At 39.1% G+C, this 22,158-nt stretch overlaps 1 protein-coding gene across 9 annotated transcripts in view; it reads left to right on the top strand.

The window, feature by feature from the left end:
- Positions 1–22,158, top strand: part of tjp1b (tight junction protein 1b) — a 183,502-nt gene that overhangs the window by 10,845 nt on the left and 150,499 nt on the right. For 5 of the 9 annotated variants that reach the window (XM_061969752.2, XM_061969743.2, XM_061969745.2 and 2 more), the window contains exon 1: positions 19,202–19,749. The exons of 1 other annotated variant lie outside the window; for it this stretch is intronic. In XM_061969752.2, coding sequence (XP_061825736.2) covers positions 19,598–19,749 — 152 coding nt within the window. In that variant the 5' untranslated portion in view covers positions 19,202–19,597. Of the gene's footprint in view, positions 1–998; positions 1,016–19,201; positions 19,750–22,158 lie in introns of those variants that run through there. 3 more of the 9 variants (XM_061969748.2, XM_061969747.2, XM_061969746.2) reach the window with 2 other exon arrangements.

Genomic DNA, 22,158 nt, shown 5'->3' with positions numbered 1-22,158 from the left:
CTCTGCTATCTTAGTACAGAGTGATCGTTCTATACTCAGAGGAATAAGCGATGGAATAAAAAAATCTTCAAGTGTCATAGTACAAACCACTGTTTAAAACAAAAAAAAGCTTAGCCATTGAGGCAGATAAAATACTAAGACTAAAGCACTGTCAGAGAAGCATATGAAACACAAAACATGCAAAATACTGGGTTGTCTAACTGTATGTCTATTTATTTTAGTTATTTAAAAACAACTACAGTAGCTCAAAATATTTCAGTGTGTGTACAAGTACTTTTAGAGCACGTTCAACAATATTGCGATAATAATGATAACCGTGATAATTTTGGTCATGATAAGCCTGCTTTTCTTTGCAAAGCTGTCCTCCCTGAAGTGGTGGGTGTTTACACAGGGCAGGCTCATTTGGGTGGGTAAAGTGGTATCATGTCCACGAGAAAGAAGGTTTTTCCTGCATGATGGGACAAATATCACTGTTACAACATCATTCAAATATCAGTTTATTCCGGTCAAGAGACATGGAGTGTATGTTATGTTGATGAATTCAATCTTCCAAATGGGGTTATTTTGTGACATAAGACAGAGTCTACAGTAGCTGAGGCCTTGTAAGTGCGTCACAACTGCTTGATGGAGTGGATCTGCACAAGTGTACACCCCCGGAGAATACCCTTAGCCCAGCTGCTTTAGCAGGAGGAGTGATGTGGGTACTGTTTGTGTGTGAGGCAGGGTGGACAGGGTGAGCTTGAAGTGACAGGACAGACAAGCTGATATGCTCCCCAGACCGTTATTGAGGCCTCTTTAATGTATGACAGCTAAGTCAGCATTGAGACAGCAAACCCAGTGGTAAGGCCCTGGGCACTGACACAAGCACACACACACACACACAAGCACACGCACGCATGCACACACACAATGACAGGACGACAGCAACACACACATTTCAGCACTGTAGCAGCACACACAGCACAGAATGGTCACAGAGCCTCCAATCAACACGCAGATCCCTTGCAAGAAAAATGTAAGTCCTTTTGAAATTATTCATGAGCATACCTGATGATCACTTTGGACACTACTGGTGTCTGATGTCTTTTTGAGCTAACCTTCTTTTTGCAGGAGCAGGTTGGAATAAAGGTACGAGTCAGCAGTCAGCTAAGGTTGAACGCATGTAGCTGTATATCAGCGGGGTGCAAAATGGCTAAATCGTTTGTTTATTCAATCTAAGAGGAAGTAGGACACAAAGCGCCTCAAGGCATGGTGGTTTGGTACCAACGCGTGTCCCTTTGTGGCAGAGTAAAGCACGTCTGCAGCCTCGCTTGTTAGAAACAATGTCTTCCTCACGCTGGACTGTACGTTTCCACAAAACGGTGTGTTGGTCAGAAGGGACGTTCGTTGTTGGTTTGTTTTGGCCACAGAGAGTGCTGATTCTGAACGCTTGTGCCAGCAGCTGATCACATCTCTAGGCTGAGAGTGCATCAAAGGAGCCTGGCTAAAAGCTGTAGTAGCTACAGTGTACCCCTGTGCTTTAAAGAGCACCACAGGAACAGATGTGAAATGGACTGAATCCAGTTTGTGCTGTCAGCTGAAATACTGCTTTTACTGAACTTTTCCCCCCTCTTACATTTACTGAGGTGCATCTCATCTGCCCAGAAATCAATCTGCTCATTTAAATGCATTTCAGATCATTGATTACACAAACACTAATGGGTATAAAATGCCATTTTTAACACCACAGATAGTGGTGTTTATATACAGTATATAAAAATAGTAGGTAACCAACTTAAAGTATAATGTCCAGTATATACATCACAATGTATTATTCACTCTATGCAGTTGTTTAGGGCTGCAACCATTAGGGGGACCACATGATTATGGCAACCGTCACTTCAGTAGCTGATCATCATCGTGGTCATTGTGCTCTGCAGGTGTTTGCTTGTTCTACTTTAATGGACTGAATTGCCCCATGGATGCACTTGTACATTGTTTCTGCTAAACATTTATTCAGCAATGAGTCAACATGTCCTTTCCAATAGTTTTAGTTTGTGGCCGTGTCCACTCAAAAGCCCGAAGATATAATTGCTAACTTAGCATCCCTGCGAACGCCGTCATCGTGACAAATTTTAAGTTATAATGACTACAAAACATTTGTTTTTTGCTAGTTTTTGCCATTTATTGTGTTTTTTAGTTTACTTTTTCAGTTAATGTCGAAACAACATTGCAGTTGTGGTTTGGCTTTGCTGCTGTAGAAAATAGAGAACACTTTTCTTCCTGCTTGGACCTATAAACTTTTTTTTACATTTTTACAAAAACTTATACTGTTTATTTTTATAACTGTTTATATAAACTTTTTATTTTTATTTATACAATGTGGTAGAGTGGCCGTGCCAGCAACTTGAGGGTACTAGGTTTGATTCTAGCTTCTGCCATCTTAGTCACTGCTCGTGTGTTATTGGGCAAGACCCTTGCAGCAAGGGCCTTGCTCCCAGTGCCACACACACTAGATTAAATGTAGCTTAAATGAAGATAATGGGTTTCACTATGGGAAGCGTTTTGAGTCTATTGAGGGAAAGCGCTATATAAATATAATTCACTTCACCACAGTTAACACATGTTATTGGTATCGGTATTGGTATCGGCTGATCGGTACCTGAATCGGCAGCATAGATCATTGATCGGAACATCCTTATTATTAATACATCAGAAACATACTTTTTTAATGCATTTTTCTTGGCTGTCTTTTATGCAGACACTCAGGCTCCCTTAGCCAAATGTACTACTGGTCGTCAAGAGTAATCCTGTAAACCCTTGTTTGTCGCTGTTAATTGGTTCCGGGCATTGCCGTGGTAAATTAATTCATGCATAGTAAGAATTATTAACAATAATTTCAATATTTTAATAGCTAAACATAAAAAACCTGTTTATGAGTGAGTATGTTTTCAAGAACTAAATTAGTCTGATTTCTCAAATAGTTCGGCCCCAAATAAACATCCTACAACCCAAGGAAACACCGTAATCTGTTTTATTCATGTTTGGCTTTTGAGAAAACCGGACTAACACACCTAGATTATGCGATTGGAAACCAGGTCTCTCAAGTGGGTGTGTGCTGCTGAAAGGAGACCCATTTTACTGCGCATGCACCAGGCTCAGCGCGCTAGATATGACCCAAGAGCAAATACCATTTAATGAAAACAGGCAACCATTGGAATTAAGAGAAGACTGTTTATTTGCTTCACAAATTTAGAGAACAGAACATTTTGAAATGCATCGATGGGAGAAAAAAACAAAACAGACATTTATTTAAAAAAGGTATTATAAATGGAGAATGCGGCTTCATTCGGACTCCCGAACAAAATACAAGTGAGATGAACGAGAATGAAGCAGGTACAGTACAGGGCAAAGAAGAGAATGTACACAAACCTCTTCACGCTGCATTTTTGCACTCCAAACTGATTAGCAATAACTCCGTATTCCACACAACTGGCAAGCTTGTGTCAATATTTTGATATTGACATGTCATCTGTGCATACATTACGAGGATAACCTTAGGAGATGCACATATGTCATGTGTCAATGTCAAAATATGATTTTAAATCACTAAGGTGTCGTTTGGGGTGGGGATATTTCAACACGTAAACAGTACAGTATGTACTTCATTATTATACATGTAACTCTCTTGAATGAATCCATCTAAACACTTTATTAATATTTATTATGTGTTTGAACCCCGAGACCCCGAGAAGGACAAGGGGTGAAAAAGGATGGATGGATGTGCTTGAACAAAGAACAGTTAATATTGTATGTGGCTTCTAAACAAGAAAGAGGTTTTAGCACATCATCACCGGATCAATAACAGTCCTTTACAATCTAATAATACCATAGAAATGACCAACTCTGTCATTTATCGAACACAAGAAAGGCCTAAATAATTTCAAACACATACCGTTACGATAATCACGAATGTAAGTGTTTGTCCTACATGTAGTAATCGGTTGTGGACAGACAAAACCCAAAAAGTGGTACACGCTGCCGCGGCTGGAATTAATTTTTGTCAGGGAATCAGTTTTTGGCACAAGCAGTTAACTTACAGTAGTGTAGATGTCACGATCAATGACTTGCCTGTTGATGGCATCATCGCAGTAAACATGAAATGTGTCCTCTTTACTTTCTCTCAGGTGTACAGATATTATGATGTACAACATGCTAAATCCACACATTTTGTTTATGGGGGTGACTTACTCATCTTGCCAGGAAAATTATCTGATTGGCTCTTGTTCATAACTAACCCCCATTCTCTTTCAAAGTACACCATTAAAGAGTTGTAATTGTATATATTAAGAACTTGTCCCACCCATCTACAACACGAAATTAAGTATCATTGGACTTTGTTTCTGTCAACATTTTTGTCTCGTATTTATACGTTAACTATCATGCCATTTATTTGTGTTATCGTCTTGGTCAACGTGTCATTGGTTTGAATACTTATGTTATTTATACCCGCTCCAATGAAAAAAATAATCAAAATCCAAATAAGATAAACAGCTTCCAGCCTAGTGCAGGCACAGCCCGCCCATTATGCCAGGACCACATGTGACCAATAGTTGCATTATACAGCGCCTGCCCCCACAATAAGAACAGTCTGACGCAAATCCAAAGTACACAAAAATGACAAAATTTATTTTCACTTTTCCTTTGATGAAAAAATGACAAGAATGGCAAAAATTATAAAAATGACGTCATCACAAACACTTCATTGTCACTACTGCGGACACGTTCAGACATGTTCAGAAAACCTATTGTTGCATGCCCTGCCTGACCTTCAAAACTTAACATAGCCCCTTTTACGACAGTTGCTGGCACTTTACAACACAAAATACATAATATACAGCCATATAAACTGTTACTGCATAATCTAAGTTACTTTAAACAAAGCATGATATGTAAACATGCATCGTTATGTCCGAAATGGCTCTAACAATGACTTTTTATATACGTTTTTAACATGAAGAAAGCCCTCTTGACATGAACTAATACCCACATAGTCACATTTACAAGTCGCAAACTTCAAAGCGTCATGTGGCAAGGGACGAAAGTATTACAGTACTTACTAGGCTGCAGTCAGCTTTATAGCCCTTAGTGTATTAGTATAGTATAGTATATTAAAGACCGAAATGGGGCCACAAACAACATCTTGTTTAGGGCACCACAGGAACAGCATAGGCTGTGTTCATGGGCTTGTGGTTAGCATGTCTGTCTCATAGCCAGGAGGTTCTGGGATCAAATCTCTGTGTGGAGTTTGCATTCTGCACATTCTATAATCATGCATGCTAGGTTGATTGAAGACTAAATTGTCATTTGGTGTAAATGTGAGTGAAAATGGTAGTTTGCGTATGTGCACTGTGGTTGGTTGGAGACCAGTCCGGGGTGCACTACACCTCTTGCTCAAAGTCAGCTGAGATACTGTAAAAAATAATTAATATAATATAAATCCTCATAACCTAAATACAGTGGTACCTCACTATATGAGTATTTTGAGATACGAGTGGTATTTTGGCTTTTTTTATGCTTTAAATTGCGAACATCATTTGAGTTACAAGCATTGCCACTGGTACTAATTGTATACAGTCCACAGACAAATATCGACACAATCCTGCCCTCCAACCATCGTAATTGAGAATGTGAGTGCAAAGGACAACACCAGAAAAACAAATCATTAAAACATGTCCTACAGTGTAGCAGACTCGCTAAGCAGCCTGACCCCAGTGCCGGAAGTCTGCACCATTACCTAGCAGAATTCAGCTACCGCGCCAAAACAACATCCATACAGCGGACATTTAATCATGGAAATATGAAGAAGCTGCCGAATGGTCTGCTCAACATGTTTTAGTTTGTTCTTTTCTCCTGACTCTACAAACTAAACGAGTGAGCATTAGCCGTGCTCACTGGGCCTTACATACATATCTGTTACTGTAAACTCTGACCGCTCTGATAACTCTGATAACGTTCATGTCCTCACCTACAGAAACATGTGGTATATGGCATCTATTAGGGGCACAGTGCATGTAAAGTTGTGCGACTAAATTTTTCTTTTAAAGTAGTGCTTGTGCGAATATGTATTTCAACCCTTTCATTCTAATTTTTCTCCTAAAACAAATACATAAAAAGTGGACCACATAGAGTAAGATTATACAGACCATACAGATGCCATAGCAAACCCTTGTGCATCTGCTCAGCGCAGACGTGAACACGGGTACACAGAATCGCCGCTCTCGCGAATCGCAACATGCTGGCTTGACTGTTACCAAAACAATTAGCCGGTCATTTCAGCAACTGAATACATGAACTTGATAGTAAATAATCCCATGTTTCCACTGCTCGATGTTGTGCTCATTCATGTCGATGGTGTTTTAACTTTAAGGGAACGTGAAGGAAGTTAGATTTTGTGTTTTGTTTCTTTTCATTGCTGCTATTTTAACTGTTTTTAAATACATAAACAAGGTTTAACATTTTATTAGTCATTTACATTTTTGTAAAAGCTGAATGAGCAGCACAGTTACAGTATAAATAAATATTTATGAATGAATTAGTAATTTTTGTTGTCCGTAAGCACATGCCTAAAATAACTGCATTTAGAAGTCGGTGGAAAAATTAGAGCCATTAAATATGTGTACACTTTATTATCTGATTAGTCAACTAATCGTTAAGATAGTCGTTGACTAATCGACTACCAAAATAATCGTTAGTTGCAGTCCTAATGTGTATAAATAGCATTACTATCAGTAAGATAATTGCATGTGATGTGATGCCAGTCATGTTATGTGACTGATATCATGTGTAGCTCAGTACATGGCATGACATAGTATTATTTGACTATAAAAAACTGGGGGCAGGAATGTTTAATTGAGAGTTGCATTAGGCCTTATGATAGCACTGTGTTTTTATGTATGAGTACAAATGTGTGTTACTTTGTACATTGTTTGAGTGTTATTAGTAAAATTGTGTTATTTAGGACAATTCTTACTTATTGCTTTTATTTTTTTCTGCGCTACTAATTTTTGTAGTTAGTAGCACCTGTTTTCCTTGTGAAAAAGCTAAGTGTACAGCCCTGCTCTGGTGTGTGTGTGTTCAGATCTGAGGCCTTATATGTACAACACATGTGAGGCCGTGGAAATGATGTAAGTCTTCCATCCATTAGTGGAGAAAATGAGCCTGTGGCAGGTTGAGGGGGAGGAGAGGCAGAGTTTGTGCGTCTCCGTGCTGATGACTCACCTCACAGCACATATAGAGAAAGGCACTGCGACAGCACTGAAATGTGACTGTGTGTGCACTGGTGTGTATTTCATACCTCTTACGGCCATCCTCTTGGTGCAGTGCTTTTCACGTAAAGAGGACTTTTCTCGGTGAACTTCCCCTTTGTTTGGAGAAAAACTAATAAATCATAGGGTTACAGCAGTGGAGGTTCTTAGGGCTTTGGGCCAGGTTTGGGTCCTCTGGGAGCAGCCAGAGTCCCACAAACCAGCTTGGATATTGCTGCACAAAGTAAAGTGGACAAGCAGGAAGGACACAAGAAAGAAGGACAGTCCCGGATGGCCTATTTACCAGCTGTGATGGGGTGAAAGCAATACATTTTTATGTGTTATTAGTACCTCTACATGCTTGTGTGAGTGTGTTTTGTGCACGGAAATATGTCAGCAGTGGTTTCACATAAGGGAAAATGCATGTTGGAGGCGGGTGTCAGTTTGAAACCTACTGCTGCAGTGGGCTTCAGACTGCAGCACGAATACTGACCCCCGGCTGCATATGCTGCACACGCTACTGACTGACTCACTTTAACACACACAGACTCCTGCATTCAACCTTCATACTATATACAGTAACTAAATAGTTACCATATTGCCTCAAGTAGTGGATATGGCATTTATTTGCAAACAGGCATTTATTTATGCAAGGTGTTTGTTTGCACGGGGGCTTGTCTCAGGACGCACCTTCCTGAACAGTATGAGCACATTTGTGAAGTTGCAGTAGTACAATATATTATTATTTATATTACTTTAAGTCCTTTACTTTGATGTCAAATTTAAAGTGACACACTTTGCACCAAGCTCAGGTGTTAATTGTCTGTTTTATTCAAATATATTTTTATATTTCTCAAACCAGTTTTAAAGGGGACCTATTATGCAAAAGCAACTTTTCTTACCTATTGGTAGAAATATAACAGAATACAATAGAATAGTATAGAATAGAATATAAACCCTATATTGTCATTGTACACACTATACTGAGATTTGGAGAGCAGCTCCTTAGGTGCACACTTAAATAACACAAGTAAAAGTATAAATACAAAGTATAAAACAGCATAAAAACACAGTATAAAACAGTATAAAAAGCTGTGTACCTGTTTTTGTGTATTTCGGATCTGCGTAAGCCCCGGAAATTTGAAATCAAACCATGGAGGCATGGTGGAGATATTTATAAAACAATCTTGCATTCTTTCATACTTCTTTCAAACGAGCCGTTTGGTATTTGCACAACTTCTGATATTTTTTCAACATGTGACATCAGCGGATATCGCCATATATGGTAGAGATTTACCTAAAGATCTTTGCACGAGTCCACCATTGTAGTCTGATACTGTAGTCAATAAGTCCTCTTGTTTTGGGGCAGACTGGCTCGTCCATGCACCTGCATCCTCCGCTGTTGCCATTTATAAGACAAAGTAGCGTATAGTTTGAACTTATATCTGTCAGTAGACTCAATACGAAAGCGCTAAAAACAACAACATGGCGGGGGAATAAAGCCAAAGTGGAAGAACGTAAATAAGACTGCCCACAAAACGACGCATCCTGAAGAGACGGTCAGAGAGCGGCTTGAAGATGGTCTGTAAAACATAATATATGCAATATTTTGACCAAAGAACCACCATTACATGTTATTTATTTTGAGAGAATAAAAACATCTAACTTTTCTAGTATGGATCATTTACCGATATTACCTTTGGTACAGACACCACCAGTTTATGAATCAATCCACCACATTAGAAGGTTTCATTAATTACCATTAGAACATTTTATTTTTTCAAGCTGTCAGCAACTAATTTTGGACAAAGCAATAATGGGAAGTGAGGAAAAAGCCTATTTACATTTAAAAGTCCCAATACGGGTCATTTAAGTCAGAATCTTACTCAAAGCTATCGGGCCTCGTGAACAAATCAGGAAAGCCAGATTTAGAGTTGGAGTCGTCTGGCTCGGGCTGGTTGTACGGGCTTAATTCAATGTATGATCAGGCTACAGTGGAAATAAGGACATAGCAACCTGAAACGAAACGGCGTGCTTGATGACGCGCAGACACAAAGCCCTGCCACAAAGATGGCCACAGCAGATATTAGACTTTTCCCACGTCCACATCTGTGACCCTTGGATCACACTCCATCTATCCATCCATTTTCTACCGCTTGTCCCTTTCAGGGTTGCGGGCAGTGCTGGAGCCTATCTCAGCTGGATCACACTCATGGAACAAATTGTCAGGCACCTGTTTAGTAGACTAATTTGTGGAGCCTATCTCAGCTGGATCACACTCATGGAACAAATTGTCAGGCACCTGTTTAGTAGACTAATTTGTATTAGTTTTCTCCACTGCAGAAATTATTTTAAAGGTTCTTCTCAGCGAATTGACAATTACTTTCATAGCAGCTGTAGTGTTACAAAATCTATTTGTGTGATTGTTGCTGTATAAATTAACAAACACAACCCCACTTTATTAATAAAACAAACAAAAAACTGTCAGTCAGTCACTCTGTCATCAACAGGGCCCATATTGTCTATAACATTTCGGGTTTTCGGGCAGTCCTCTCGTCCAGAAAAATTTGGGGAAGAGGCAGATCTGCATTTGTAGATCTGGAGAGCCAGTCACTGTCCGTCGCCGAGCCGTAGGTCATCCAGGGATCCCACTTCTGACACCAAATTGTTTTGGTATTTTTCATATTCAACAAAGAATTGTCCAGTGCAAAACTAAGACCTTTTAAAGCATTTGAGTACTCAAATAACATCAGATTATAAAGAAGAAAGGGTTTTCCTTGCTATGGAAAGATAGAAGAAAGGAGCGAGAGAGAGAAAGAGAGAAAGTAAGAGAGTGAAACAACTCTTTCACAACTTTATAACTTTTTGGGAATCAGAAAAGGAGGGGGAGAGAGAAGAGCAAAACACACTTATCTGGTTGTGATATTTGTGAAAACCCAGGAATGTTTTGGTTAAGCCTTGGGTAAGGCAGTTAACATCAATCATGAAAGAAACCCATTTGGAGAGTAACATTTGACTGAAAAGACAAATACATAATAAATGGTTTATACTCAAGCACTTTGACACTATTTCAAATTCACACATTCACACACTGATGGCGGGAGCTGCCATGCAAGGCCCTAAACACAACCCATCAGGACCAAGGGTGAAGTGTCTTGCTCAAGGACACAACGGATGTGACTAGGATGGCGGAAGCCGGGGATCGAACCAGGAACCCTCAGGTTGCTGAAACGGCCGCTCCAAAAATGCAAAGGACATAAAAGTGTCTTATCTGAAGACACAACCCAGACACTGGCAGCCAACGGGAATAAACCACTACACAAACATTTAAACCTAAATTGTGGTTTAAACAAGAAATTATTAAAAAATCAATGTTGCCATTACACAGGAGCCAACTCACCACCAGGTGGTGATCTGTTAAAAGCGCTGCCCCTTTCTTCACCCAAGTGTCCAAAACATGAGGCTGCAAATCCAATGACACAATGACAAAGTCAATCATCCAACTGCGGCCTTGGTCTTATTTTACAGTAAAATGTAACTATGGTAAAAAGCCACATTTGTTGTCCGATTGCCAGAAGCTGGGCAGATCCTTCTAGTTATCTGCTGCCACGGTGAGGCAGAGTGACAGCAGCCAAAGCAAAACAAACAAATGTCAGAAAAGTCGAGCTGCAATGGGTTGGACAGATGAGTGATCAGACACGCTGGCATTGATTGGTTTAGCTTTAGCCTACGGGAAATTTTTGTCAAAGCTTGATTCGATGAAATCTATTAATATTTTACACACTATTTTTTATTCTCACTGTAAAAAAAAAAAAATGGGACAGAGTGCTTCCCTTTACAGTTCAATACGGAGCCCGTACTTTTGTCTCTAAATATGGGATGATTCTGTTTTTTTAAGGAACGGTTGGCAACCTTAGTGGAGCGACTCTACACTGTATATGGAGATACATAATTAGCTGCTCGCTTGTCAGCCAGGGGACTAAAAATAAATACAATACTAGCCAGAGGGGATCGACGTTTGTGATCGGCATTGAAAGGCATTAATCGAATGGCGATCACATACTTTTTCAAGAAAATCGGCAGATACTGATCGGTGGAGGATCGATTGGCATATCCCAACAACAGTTCTTGGTGCAATGCATGACAGCTGCACACATTAACTACAACCACAACAGAATATATTTCTGTAAGATATCAATATAAAGTTACAGTGAACATAATTTGCTTAGCAACCATCATTTAACTGTCCAACAGCCATAAAACTGTCATAAAATCAATACAACAAGCAGAAAAGAAAAACAAAAAACAAAGCTGGAATGTGTCCACGCTCCATCTTTGTTCCTTTCTCATAATGACGATCTGTGGCGTCTCATTATTCTGGATAATTAACTGAATGGCATGCTCATCAACGCGAGGTGATCGAGTGTGTTGCTGGCAGGTTCATCAGAGGTCGGTTGAATGATTCTATTAGTAGCGCTTTGGTTGATGGTTGATGGCGCCAAACTGACTAAAGAGAACTGCCTTAGAGTCAGGATTTGGCAGCAGTAATTGTCTTGATAATTTCACACATTGCTGAGAGTATATAAAAGTCTGCATCTAGCAATTACAGTACATACTGTATACATCAGTAACTAACTGGAACCTGCAATACCCTTTGGAACTGCATGTGAGTGGTGATAAAATACTGGTACTGTGGTGAAATGCCAATGACATAAAATCACACCATGCAAAGATGCCCTCTAGAGGCTGTAAAAAGCATTGAAGCTAGAGAAAAAGCCATCTGACTGAATGCTTTGTTAAGGCCCCTACTTGGTTCACTACCCCTCTACTTGCTAATGATGCATTTCCATTGAAACAAAAAACGATAGCATTACCTTACTTCTAAGACCTTAGTAGCTTGCACTGGACACTCAGGCTTTTAGCTCAGTGCCTATCGCTTGGGAGAAAATGTTATCAGTCACCTTGAGACCCTCTCGCTGAAATCTAATAACTAGGTTAGAAATCTCAGAGTAATAATTGATTCCGATCTGAACTTAACGTCAGCAGCTTTTTAGCACCTACATTTTTTTTGCCAAAACCAATGGAATAGTGTCTAAAGCAGACTTAGAAAGATTAATTCACACCTTTCTGTCTAGCAGGTTAGACTACTACAGTGACCTTCTCACTGGGCTCTCTAAACAAGCTGTAAAGCAGCTGCAATACATCAAGAATGCTGCTGCTCGAGTCCTGACTAGAACCCGCAAATATGACCGTATTAGTTCAGTGCTTATGTCATTGCACTAGCTTACTGTTGCTTAGAAAATAGACTTTAAAACAGCTCTGCTTGTGTACAAGTATTTTATGGTCTGTGCCAAAGTATATAGCCTACAGTATCTGACATGTTAGAGCCATATAAACCATTTTGGGATCTGATTGATCACCTGCTGGTGCCCGGAATCAGGATGAAACATAGTGAGTCTACATTTCAGGTTTCCCCCCTCTAAAATCTGGAACAGTCTCCCAGAAGATCTGAGACAGGTCTCAACCTTGGCAATGGTCAAATCTAGACTGAAAATACTTATTTAACTGTGAAACTTTGAATTTTCTTGTGTACGAATTGTACTCTATATATAAATTGACCTTGCCTGGATTCTCATTGGGAGGATCAAGGTTCGACGAGAAATTACAAATACAAACAAACTAACTAGAGATGTAAAAATCAACAGTATTAGAGATAAACCACGGTAAAACTTTAAATTAAAATATTCGTAAAGCTGTGATTCATGAACACATTTGGATAAACTTACGGACCGGTATGTCGAGACAAGACCCGACATACCCCAACGTAACCTGGACATGCACTCTTGTTTTGCCTTCATCATTAAAAAATACTGTAAAACTTTTTCAAATTAAAATGAAAGAAAACCTATTCAAACAAGCGAATAAATATGGCTCCTAAGAAGCTATATCAGTGGTGTCCAAAGTGTGGCCAGGAGGCCATTTGCAGCCATCATTTTTTTTTTGCCGCACATTCTAAAAACACCCTTAGTAGAAAAAATACATAAAAATTGGAATAAAAGAGCAAACACATGTAATGTAATGAAAAAAAGAAATGTTGATGCTAATAACAAAAAGCTGACATACAGGCAGTTATTTTTCTTTGTATTTGTTTTGAAAATGAAAAATATTAAAATGGTTCGCATCCAATGATTTTTGTGTGTGAGGCCCTCAGTGGAAAACATTTGACCAACCCTGAGCTAGAACAATATTTAATGTTTCCTCTTCCAAGAAAGTATACTGTGTGTCTATTTATCTTATTACATGTTTTTTTTTAAGATTTCAGTGTGTTTTAAGTGCTTTTTAAGCACATTCAACAATAATAATGATAACTGTGATCATTTTTGTCACAATAACTGTGATATGAAATTTTCATATTGTTACATTCCTAAAATAAACTAATGTTAGCTTAGCCTGTTTGGCCACAGTTTCCACTTTACAGCAGCAGCCCTTTGTCTCACTGCTCTCAGTCTCCTCCCGGATAAAATTAGTCTCCTAACAACTTCCATGTAGAAACAAATACACATAGGAGACCCTTATTCTTTTTCCAATTTTTGTTTTAAATGTGTTTTTTTTGCGGTAAAACTGAGGCAAGCTGGGTAGTATTTCAAAACTTTTTCTCTCCTGTGACCTACTGGTGTAACTGCACTGTTTTTGAAATTGTGCCTATCATTCACAATCCTTATGTGAGATAAGCAGACATATGTTTTTCTTTTTTTATATGTATTCTAATTTGCAAATAAATGCTGGCCAGTCAGCCAACAATGGAGGCAAAGGGATTTGCTCTAATCCACCTGTAAAACGCCCCAAAAAACATGCAAAAATCTCTATCAACATATTTATTATATGCTGTAAGTATATATGTAAGGTAGTAACAGGCACATTCATAATAACATGTAATATTTACGTATTTTCGTCATTTTAAGCACACGGCGGCATATTAATTTGAGAGAAGCATCACAACATCAGAGGTGGGTAGAGTAGCTAGAAATTGTACTCAAGTAAGAGTACTGTTACTTTAGAGATTTATTACTCAAGTAAAAGTAAGGAGTAGTCACCCAAATATTTACTTGAGTAAAAGTAAAAAGTATGTTGTGAAAAAACTACTCAAGTACTGAGTAACTGATGAGTAACATACACACACATATCATATATATATATATATATATATATATATATATATATATATATATATATATATATATATATATATATATATATATATATATATATATATACACATACACACACATATATATATATATACACACACACATATATATATATATATACACACATTTATATATATATACATATATATATATATATATATATATATATATATATATATACACATATATATATACACAGTATATAATTTATATTTATTTATTTTGCCGTTTTTGTTTACATGTTAAAGGTGTTTTAATGAATATACAAGCATGTTTAACACATATAGATTCCTTTCTTTCATGAAGACAAGAATATAAGTTGGTGTATTACCTGATTCTGATGACTTGCATTGATTGTAATCAGACAGTAGTGCTGATAGCGTCCACGTTTTCAAATGGAGGAGAAAAAAAGTTCCTCCTTTCTGTCTAATACCACATGAAAGTGGTTGGTTTTTGGCATCTTATTTGTCCAGCTTCCATATTCGTTTCTATACACTTTACAAGAAATACATTGGCGGCAAACTCCGTAGCTTGCTAGCTTGTTTGCGATGGCTTTCGGGGACTCTTGTTTTGAAAGCGCAGGCGCGATGGAGCGGCACTTTTATTGTGAAGACAGGAACTGTGCAGTCAGTCTTTAGGCTTTTGACGGGATGTACGGTAGAAATAAAAAAGGGTCTTTTTTCCTTCACACTTTTGATTGATTGATTGGAACTTTTATTAGTAGATTGCACAGTACAGTACATATTCCGTACAATTGACCACTAAATGGTAACACCCCAATAAGTTTTTCAACTTGTTTAAGTCAGGTCATGTGACCGCCTGGCTCTGTTTGATTGGTCCAACGTCACCAGTGACTGCATCTGATTGGTGGAACGGAGTGAACGTCACCAGTGACTGTATTTGTTGAAACGCAGGCACTATGACAGACCAAAACAAACAAAGCGTGCATTAACAGATCGATAAAAATTAGTAGCGAGTAGCGAGCTGAATGTAGATAAAAGTAGCGGAGTAAAAGTAGCGTTTCTTCTCTATAAATATACTCAAGTAAAAGTAAAAGTATGTTGCATTAAAACTACTCTTAGAAGTACAATTTATCCCAAAAGTTACTCAAGTAGATGTAACGGAGTAAATGTAGCGCGTTACTACCCACGTCTGCACAACATTCACTATTTCCTTCAACAACAACACTACTAATAATTCACGGCGAATGGCTACATATTTCTACTATTCAGGTGAAAGGCCTGATTTATGATTTAGAAATAGCCTTTCCTAAGTCAGAGGCGATGCAGCTGCAGCAGCAGCTCAGAATGTCAATACTGAAGCTGCATAAGCTAACTCTCTGTAATAAGGGCGCCCCTGAGTAGTTTGTCTGCCGTGGCACTTATAATAACAATATCGCTAATACTTGGTTAATATTCAGGTCACAAGATGTAAATGGAGTATTGTTGGCTGGTTTCTGATGTTTTTTAGAGGGCTTTATGATCGCAATGGACTACTCCTATTAGCTACATGTTAGCCACCTCTTACTTGCCGCATTTTACAAATTAGAATGCATAAAAAAGAAAGACATACAGTATGTGTTCTTCTTTTACACAGGAATTGTGAATGATAGGCAAAATTCCCAAACCTTTCCATAGTTTTTTTTTAGAAGCGATTGCTTTAGTGAACACTTTAGGCGATTGTAGTACTTCATATTGCTAATATTAGCTATTGTTTCTACAAACCCCGTTTCCATATGAGTTGGGAAATTGTGTTAGATGTAAATATAAACGGAATACAATGATTTGCAAATCATTTTCAACCCATATTCAGTTGAATATGCTACAAAGACAACATATTTGATGTTCAAACTGATAAACTTTTTTTTTTGTTGCAAATAATCATTAACTTTAGAATTTGATGCCAGCAACACGTGACAAAGAAGTTGGGAAATGTGGCAATAAATACTGATAAAGTTGAGGAATGCTCATCAAACACTTATTTATATTATTCATTAGCAGATTCCCAGTAATACACATAATGGCAATATTTTTTTTCTTTTTGTGGTCCAGTTTACTTCTTAGAAGGTGACCACAAACGCTTATTACTTCTTCTTTAGCCTTTGAATTGTTTCTGCTGGTTTATAATTTAATTACCAGTCGGTAGATTTGTCTTTAGCCTCTCATTATGACAACTAATTTTTCATTACAAAACAAATCAATGCTAGTTTAAATATCAAAAATGTAGGTTAAGGCGGGACAAAAAACATTTTCTTATTACGTTACACCGATTTGCTTATCTTAATGTGTACTAAATGAGATATACAGCATCACTTAAAACAAGCAAAATAATCTGGCATCAGAACAAGAACATTTGCCAAAATGTTGAATTCCTCTTTTCTCTTAGTACAGTTGAAATGGATATTTTAAAACAGTGATTACTGCATTACGCAGACCAATATAATCTTACTAAAAATAATACATTTTGTTTCAATTCATGCATGTGGCAGTTTTATTCATTTATTTTTTGAAGTTGACACCATAGCACAGTAAAACATTTTGCCATTTCTTTTACAACACACAATTATGAAGATGATGAATAGTTTCAGGTGTGATCATGTACTATTTCTGCAAGTCTGACAGTGTGCCACAGTGCAAAGTCTTTAATAATGCATTTTACCCAGAACCTCAAATTACCTTGTTGAACACAGCAGTCATTTGCCAAGCCAAACACCACTTGTCGTTAACCGCAACTGGGTTATTTTTCAATCAATAGTCGGATACACTGGTGAGGCGTGAACGTACTGTAAGTCGATCAGTCTAGACTTTGTAGTAGTGGAGGAGTAAGCCGCTTCTTCACCTGAAGACAGGCCATCTGTACAACCTGAGGCCAATGAGATACACTTACATTTACAAACCCCGTTTCCATATGAGTTGGGAAATTGTGTTAGATGTAAATATAAACGGAATACAATGATTTGCAAATCCTTTTCAACCCATATTCAAATGAATGCACTACAAAGACAAGATATTTGATGTTCAAATTCATAAACTTTATTTTTTTTTTGCAAATAATAATTAACTTAGAATTTCATGGCTGCAACACGTGCCAAAGTAGTTGGGAAAGGGTATGTTCACCACTGTGTTACATGGCCTTTCCTTTTAACAACACTCAGTAAACGTTTGGGAACTGAGGAGACACATTTTTTAAGCTTCTCAGGTGGAATTATTTCCCATTCTTGCTTGATGTACAGCTTAAGTTGTTCAACAGTCCGGGGGTCTCCGTTGTGGTATTTTAGGCTTCATAATGCGCCACACATTTTCAATGGGAGACAGGTCTGGACTACAGGCAGGCCGGTCTAGTACCCGCACTCTTTTACTATGAAGCCACGTTGATGTAACACGTGGCTTGGCATTGTCTTGCTAAAATAAGCAGGGGCGTCCATGGTAACGTTGCTTGGATGGCAACATATGTTGCTTCAAAACCTGTATGTACCTTTCAGCATTAATGGCGCCTTCACAGATGTGTAAGTTACCCATGTCTTGGGCACTAATACACCCCCATACCATCACAGATGCTGGCTTTTCAACTTTGCGCCTATAACAATCCGGATGGTTTGTTTCCTCTTTGGTCCGGAGGACACGACGTCCACCGTTTCCAAAAACAATTTGAAATGTAGACTCGTCAGACCACAGAACACTTTTCCACTTTGTATCAGTCCATCTTAGATGAGCTCAGGCCCAGCGAAGCCGACGGCGTTTTTGGGTGTTGTTGATAAACGGTTTCGCCTTGCATAGGAGAGTTTTAACTTGCACTTACAGATATAGCGACCAACTGTAGTTACTGACAGTGGGTTTCTGAAGTGTTCCTGAGCCCATGTGGTGATATCCTTTACACACTGATGTCGCTTGTTGATGCAGTACAGCCTGAGGAATCGAAGGTCACGGGCTTAGCTGCTTACGTGCAGTGATTTCTCCAGATTCTCTGAACCCTTTGATGATATTACGGACCGTAGATGGTAAAATCCCTAAATTCCTTGCAATAGCTGGTTGAGAAAGGTTTTTCTTAAACTGTTCAACAATTTGCTCACGCATTTGTTGACAAAGTGGTGACCCTCGCCCCATCCTTGTTTGTGAAAGACTGAGCATTTCATGGACTCTACTTTTATACCCAATCATGGCACCCACCTGTTCCCAATTTGCCTGTTCACCTGTAGGATGTTCCAAATAAGTGTTTGATGAGCATTCCTCAACTTTATCAGTATTTATTGCCACCTTGCCCAACTTCTTTGTCACGTGTGGCTGGCATCAAATTATAAAGTTAATGATTATTTGCAAAAAAAAAAAAAGTTTATCAGTTTGAACATCAAATATGTTGTCTTTGTAGCATATACAACTGAATATGGGTTGAAAATGATTTGCAAATCATTGCATTCCGTTTATATTTACATCTAACACAATTTCCCAACTCATATGGAAATGGGGTTTGTACTACTAGGACTACTACCACCAAGCATCTCCAAACATTAATGCATGCCTCCTCGCCATTCTTCTTCCTCCTCACCCCGCCCTCCCTGGGACTACATGTACACACACGCGCACACGCGTACACGCACGCACACGCCCCCCCCCCCCCCCCCCCCCCCCCCCCCCCCCCACCTCACACACACACAAACACACACACGCACACGCACAGACACACGCGTACACGCACACACACACACGTACACGCACACACACACGCACACACACAGGCATACATACGGACGCTTGGACGCTGCAGCGTTTTTTAAGAGAGTGTTTGCAAACCTGGAGAGGAGGGAGGAGGCAGGGGGACGCGGACCATGTCAGGAGCGCGTTAGGAGGAGAGAGAAAAAAAACACAAATTTAGGGGGAAGAAGAAGACAGTGCGGCCGGATGGATGGGCGGTGCGTTTCGGTGTCATTGCAGACATGGGTCGCCGCGGCACGGCACCTTGCCTTGAGCTCCTCGGGGGGTGTTTTCACTCTCAGTTCTCTGGCGCGGCGAACGGCCTTGTGCTGCTGATGCTACCGCTGCTGCTGCGGCTGAGCCCGGGAGACGCAGCCGAGGCGGCGGATGCCAGGGAATAAACGACCCATCATATATGATCACCTGCGCTTTTCTCTGCCTTGGATTTTCCGTAGCGGTGGACGGTACCATGGTGAATTACCAGAAATACATTACTGTGATGCAGCTGGCTCTGGGGGTGACCGCCTCCAACAAAGAACACTGTCTTCCACCCAGGAAGCGAATGTGGTGAGTAGGACTCGGGACGATGAAGATGAGAGATTTTTTTTTTTTTTAAAGGTGAATATGTCGTCAAATAAGATGACATAATAGTGCATTTTTGTAACTGCAGCCAATCTCTAAGCACCTCACTACAAAGCATGCTGGGAGTTGGTGTATACGCGCGCCCGTGTGTGTAAGTGTTATCTTACGTTCCCAAAGTTGAATGGCTTAGGTCCGGGGCGTCCATACTTTATCCGCCTAAAACTGTCCTGAAAATGGGGTTTTTATGGTTTTCTTCCATCCATCCATTTTCTACCGATTGTTCCTTTCGGGGTCGCGGGGGGGTGCTAGCTATCTTGGCTGCATTCGGACGGAAGGCGGGGGTACACCCTGGACAAGTCACCATCTCATCACAGGGCCAACACAGATAGACAGACAACATTCACACACTAGGAGTACCCGGAGGGAACCCATGCAGTCACGGGGAGAAGATGCAATCTCCACACAGAAAGATCCCGATCTTATTTTATAAAAATGCGAAATAATTATTTTCCTTTATAAATTGTGCTGTGGGGCAGCACGGTGGAACAAGGGGTTAGTGCAGGGGTCCCCAAACTACGGCCCGTGGGCAAGATCCGGCCCCCCAGCATCCAAAATCCGACCCACAGGAAGTCCCAAGTAAAACATGTTTTTTATTTATTTATTTATTTTTGTTTTTTTAATCTTTCCTTTCTAATCCATTTTCTACCGCTTGTTACTCTTGGTGCCTCCTAGCCGCTCAGGCAAATCATATTGTCAAAAAATTAATTTTCCCATTGATAACGTGACAATGTTAAATGTTGATGAACATCAATGTTAATTGATGTTAAATGACAAAACGGATTATAAAGACAATGTATATATGTATGTATGTATATATATATATATATATATATATATATATATATATATATATATATATATATATATATATATATATATATATATATATATATATGTATATATATATATATATTAGGGCTGCAACTAACGATTAATTTGATAATCGATTAATCTGTCGATTATTACTTTGATTAATCGATTAATAATCGGATAAAAGAGACAAACTACATTTCTACCCTTTACAGTATTTTATTGAAAAAAAAAAGCATACTGGCACTATATTCTGGACATTGGGGGTGCAGCATACACCAATAATAACACAGAAATGTAACTCATCAGATAAGAACTGGATCAGATATTGTACACGTTTCTGTTGTGAATAATAAATAATTAATTTTAGGCTGCCTCTGAATAATAGCATGAAATATTCCAGCACCTTCATAACATTTAATTATACTAAAGCGTCACTCAAATCTAAATATATTTATATAGCTTTATCGGGCCCGGCTACATTGATCCATTATGAAACCAACCTGAGATATTTCTGTCCGTTACGTTTATTTCGAAATTGGTAACCGTGCGTTTTCTCTCTCAAAACGTAGTCAAATGTGCCGGAGACACATTGTCAGCACCGCGTTGAAACAAAGGCATAACGTTAACGTTACTCACAAAAAAGCTGAACTCATGAATGCCTGTTGCCACTATGGACTTAAAAAGTTACGTACCGTGAGTTCCCTTCATCCATGGCTCCAACATGTTTCCTCTTCAGGTGCTCCTGAAGCAATGTTGTACTTCCGTGCCATTTTGCAGGAAACGGTCTTCTTTGAAGTTTTTAAAGTGAAGTGTTCCCACACTTTTGACGACTTAGGTTGTACACTTTTCTCCATTGAAGCAATAACCTCAAGATGTTTTTCCGCTGAACTATCCGTACTGTTTTCCTGCGCCATTTTTCGAATGTTTCTAGCAAAGGAGATGGCGTCGTGACGTGAGCTGCACATGACATATGATTGGCTAACTTACCTCCACCTCATGAGACGTAGCCTCAGCGCCGCTCTGGCGCTGTTTTGTACTGTTTTTGTACTTATTTTGATTATTGTTTCTTAGTTGTTTGTAAATGTTGCAGTTTATAAATAAAGGTTTATTTAAAAAATATATATAATAATAAAAAATAAAATAAAACAAAAAAAGCCTCCGCGCATGCGCATAGCATAGTTCCAACGAATCGATGACTAAATTAATCGGCAACTATTTTTATAATCGATTTTAATCGATTTAATCGATTAGTTGTTGCAGCCCTAATATATATACAGCCTGGCCCCGGCCAAATTTTTTTTAACCCAATGCGGCCCCCGAGTCAAAAAGTTTGGGGACCCCTCGGTTAGTGCATGTGCCTCACAATACGAAGGTCCGGAGTTCAATCCCCGGGCTCGGGGTCTTTCTGTGTGGAGTTTGCATGTTCTCCCCGTGACTGCGTGGGTTCCCTCCGGGTACTCCGGCTTCCTCCCACCTCCAAAGACATGCACCTGGGGATAGGTTGATTGGCAACACTAAATT

Source organism: Nerophis lumbriciformis, linkage group LG10, assembly GCF_033978685.3.
Source record: "Nerophis lumbriciformis linkage group LG10, RoL_Nlum_v2.1, whole genome shotgun sequence".
NCBI classification, from domain to species: domain Eukaryota; kingdom Metazoa; phylum Chordata; class Actinopteri; order Syngnathiformes; family Syngnathidae; genus Nerophis; species Nerophis lumbriciformis.
The sequence above is the reverse complement of the archived record's forward strand: the minus strand, read 5'-3'. Positions and strand labels throughout refer to the sequence as shown.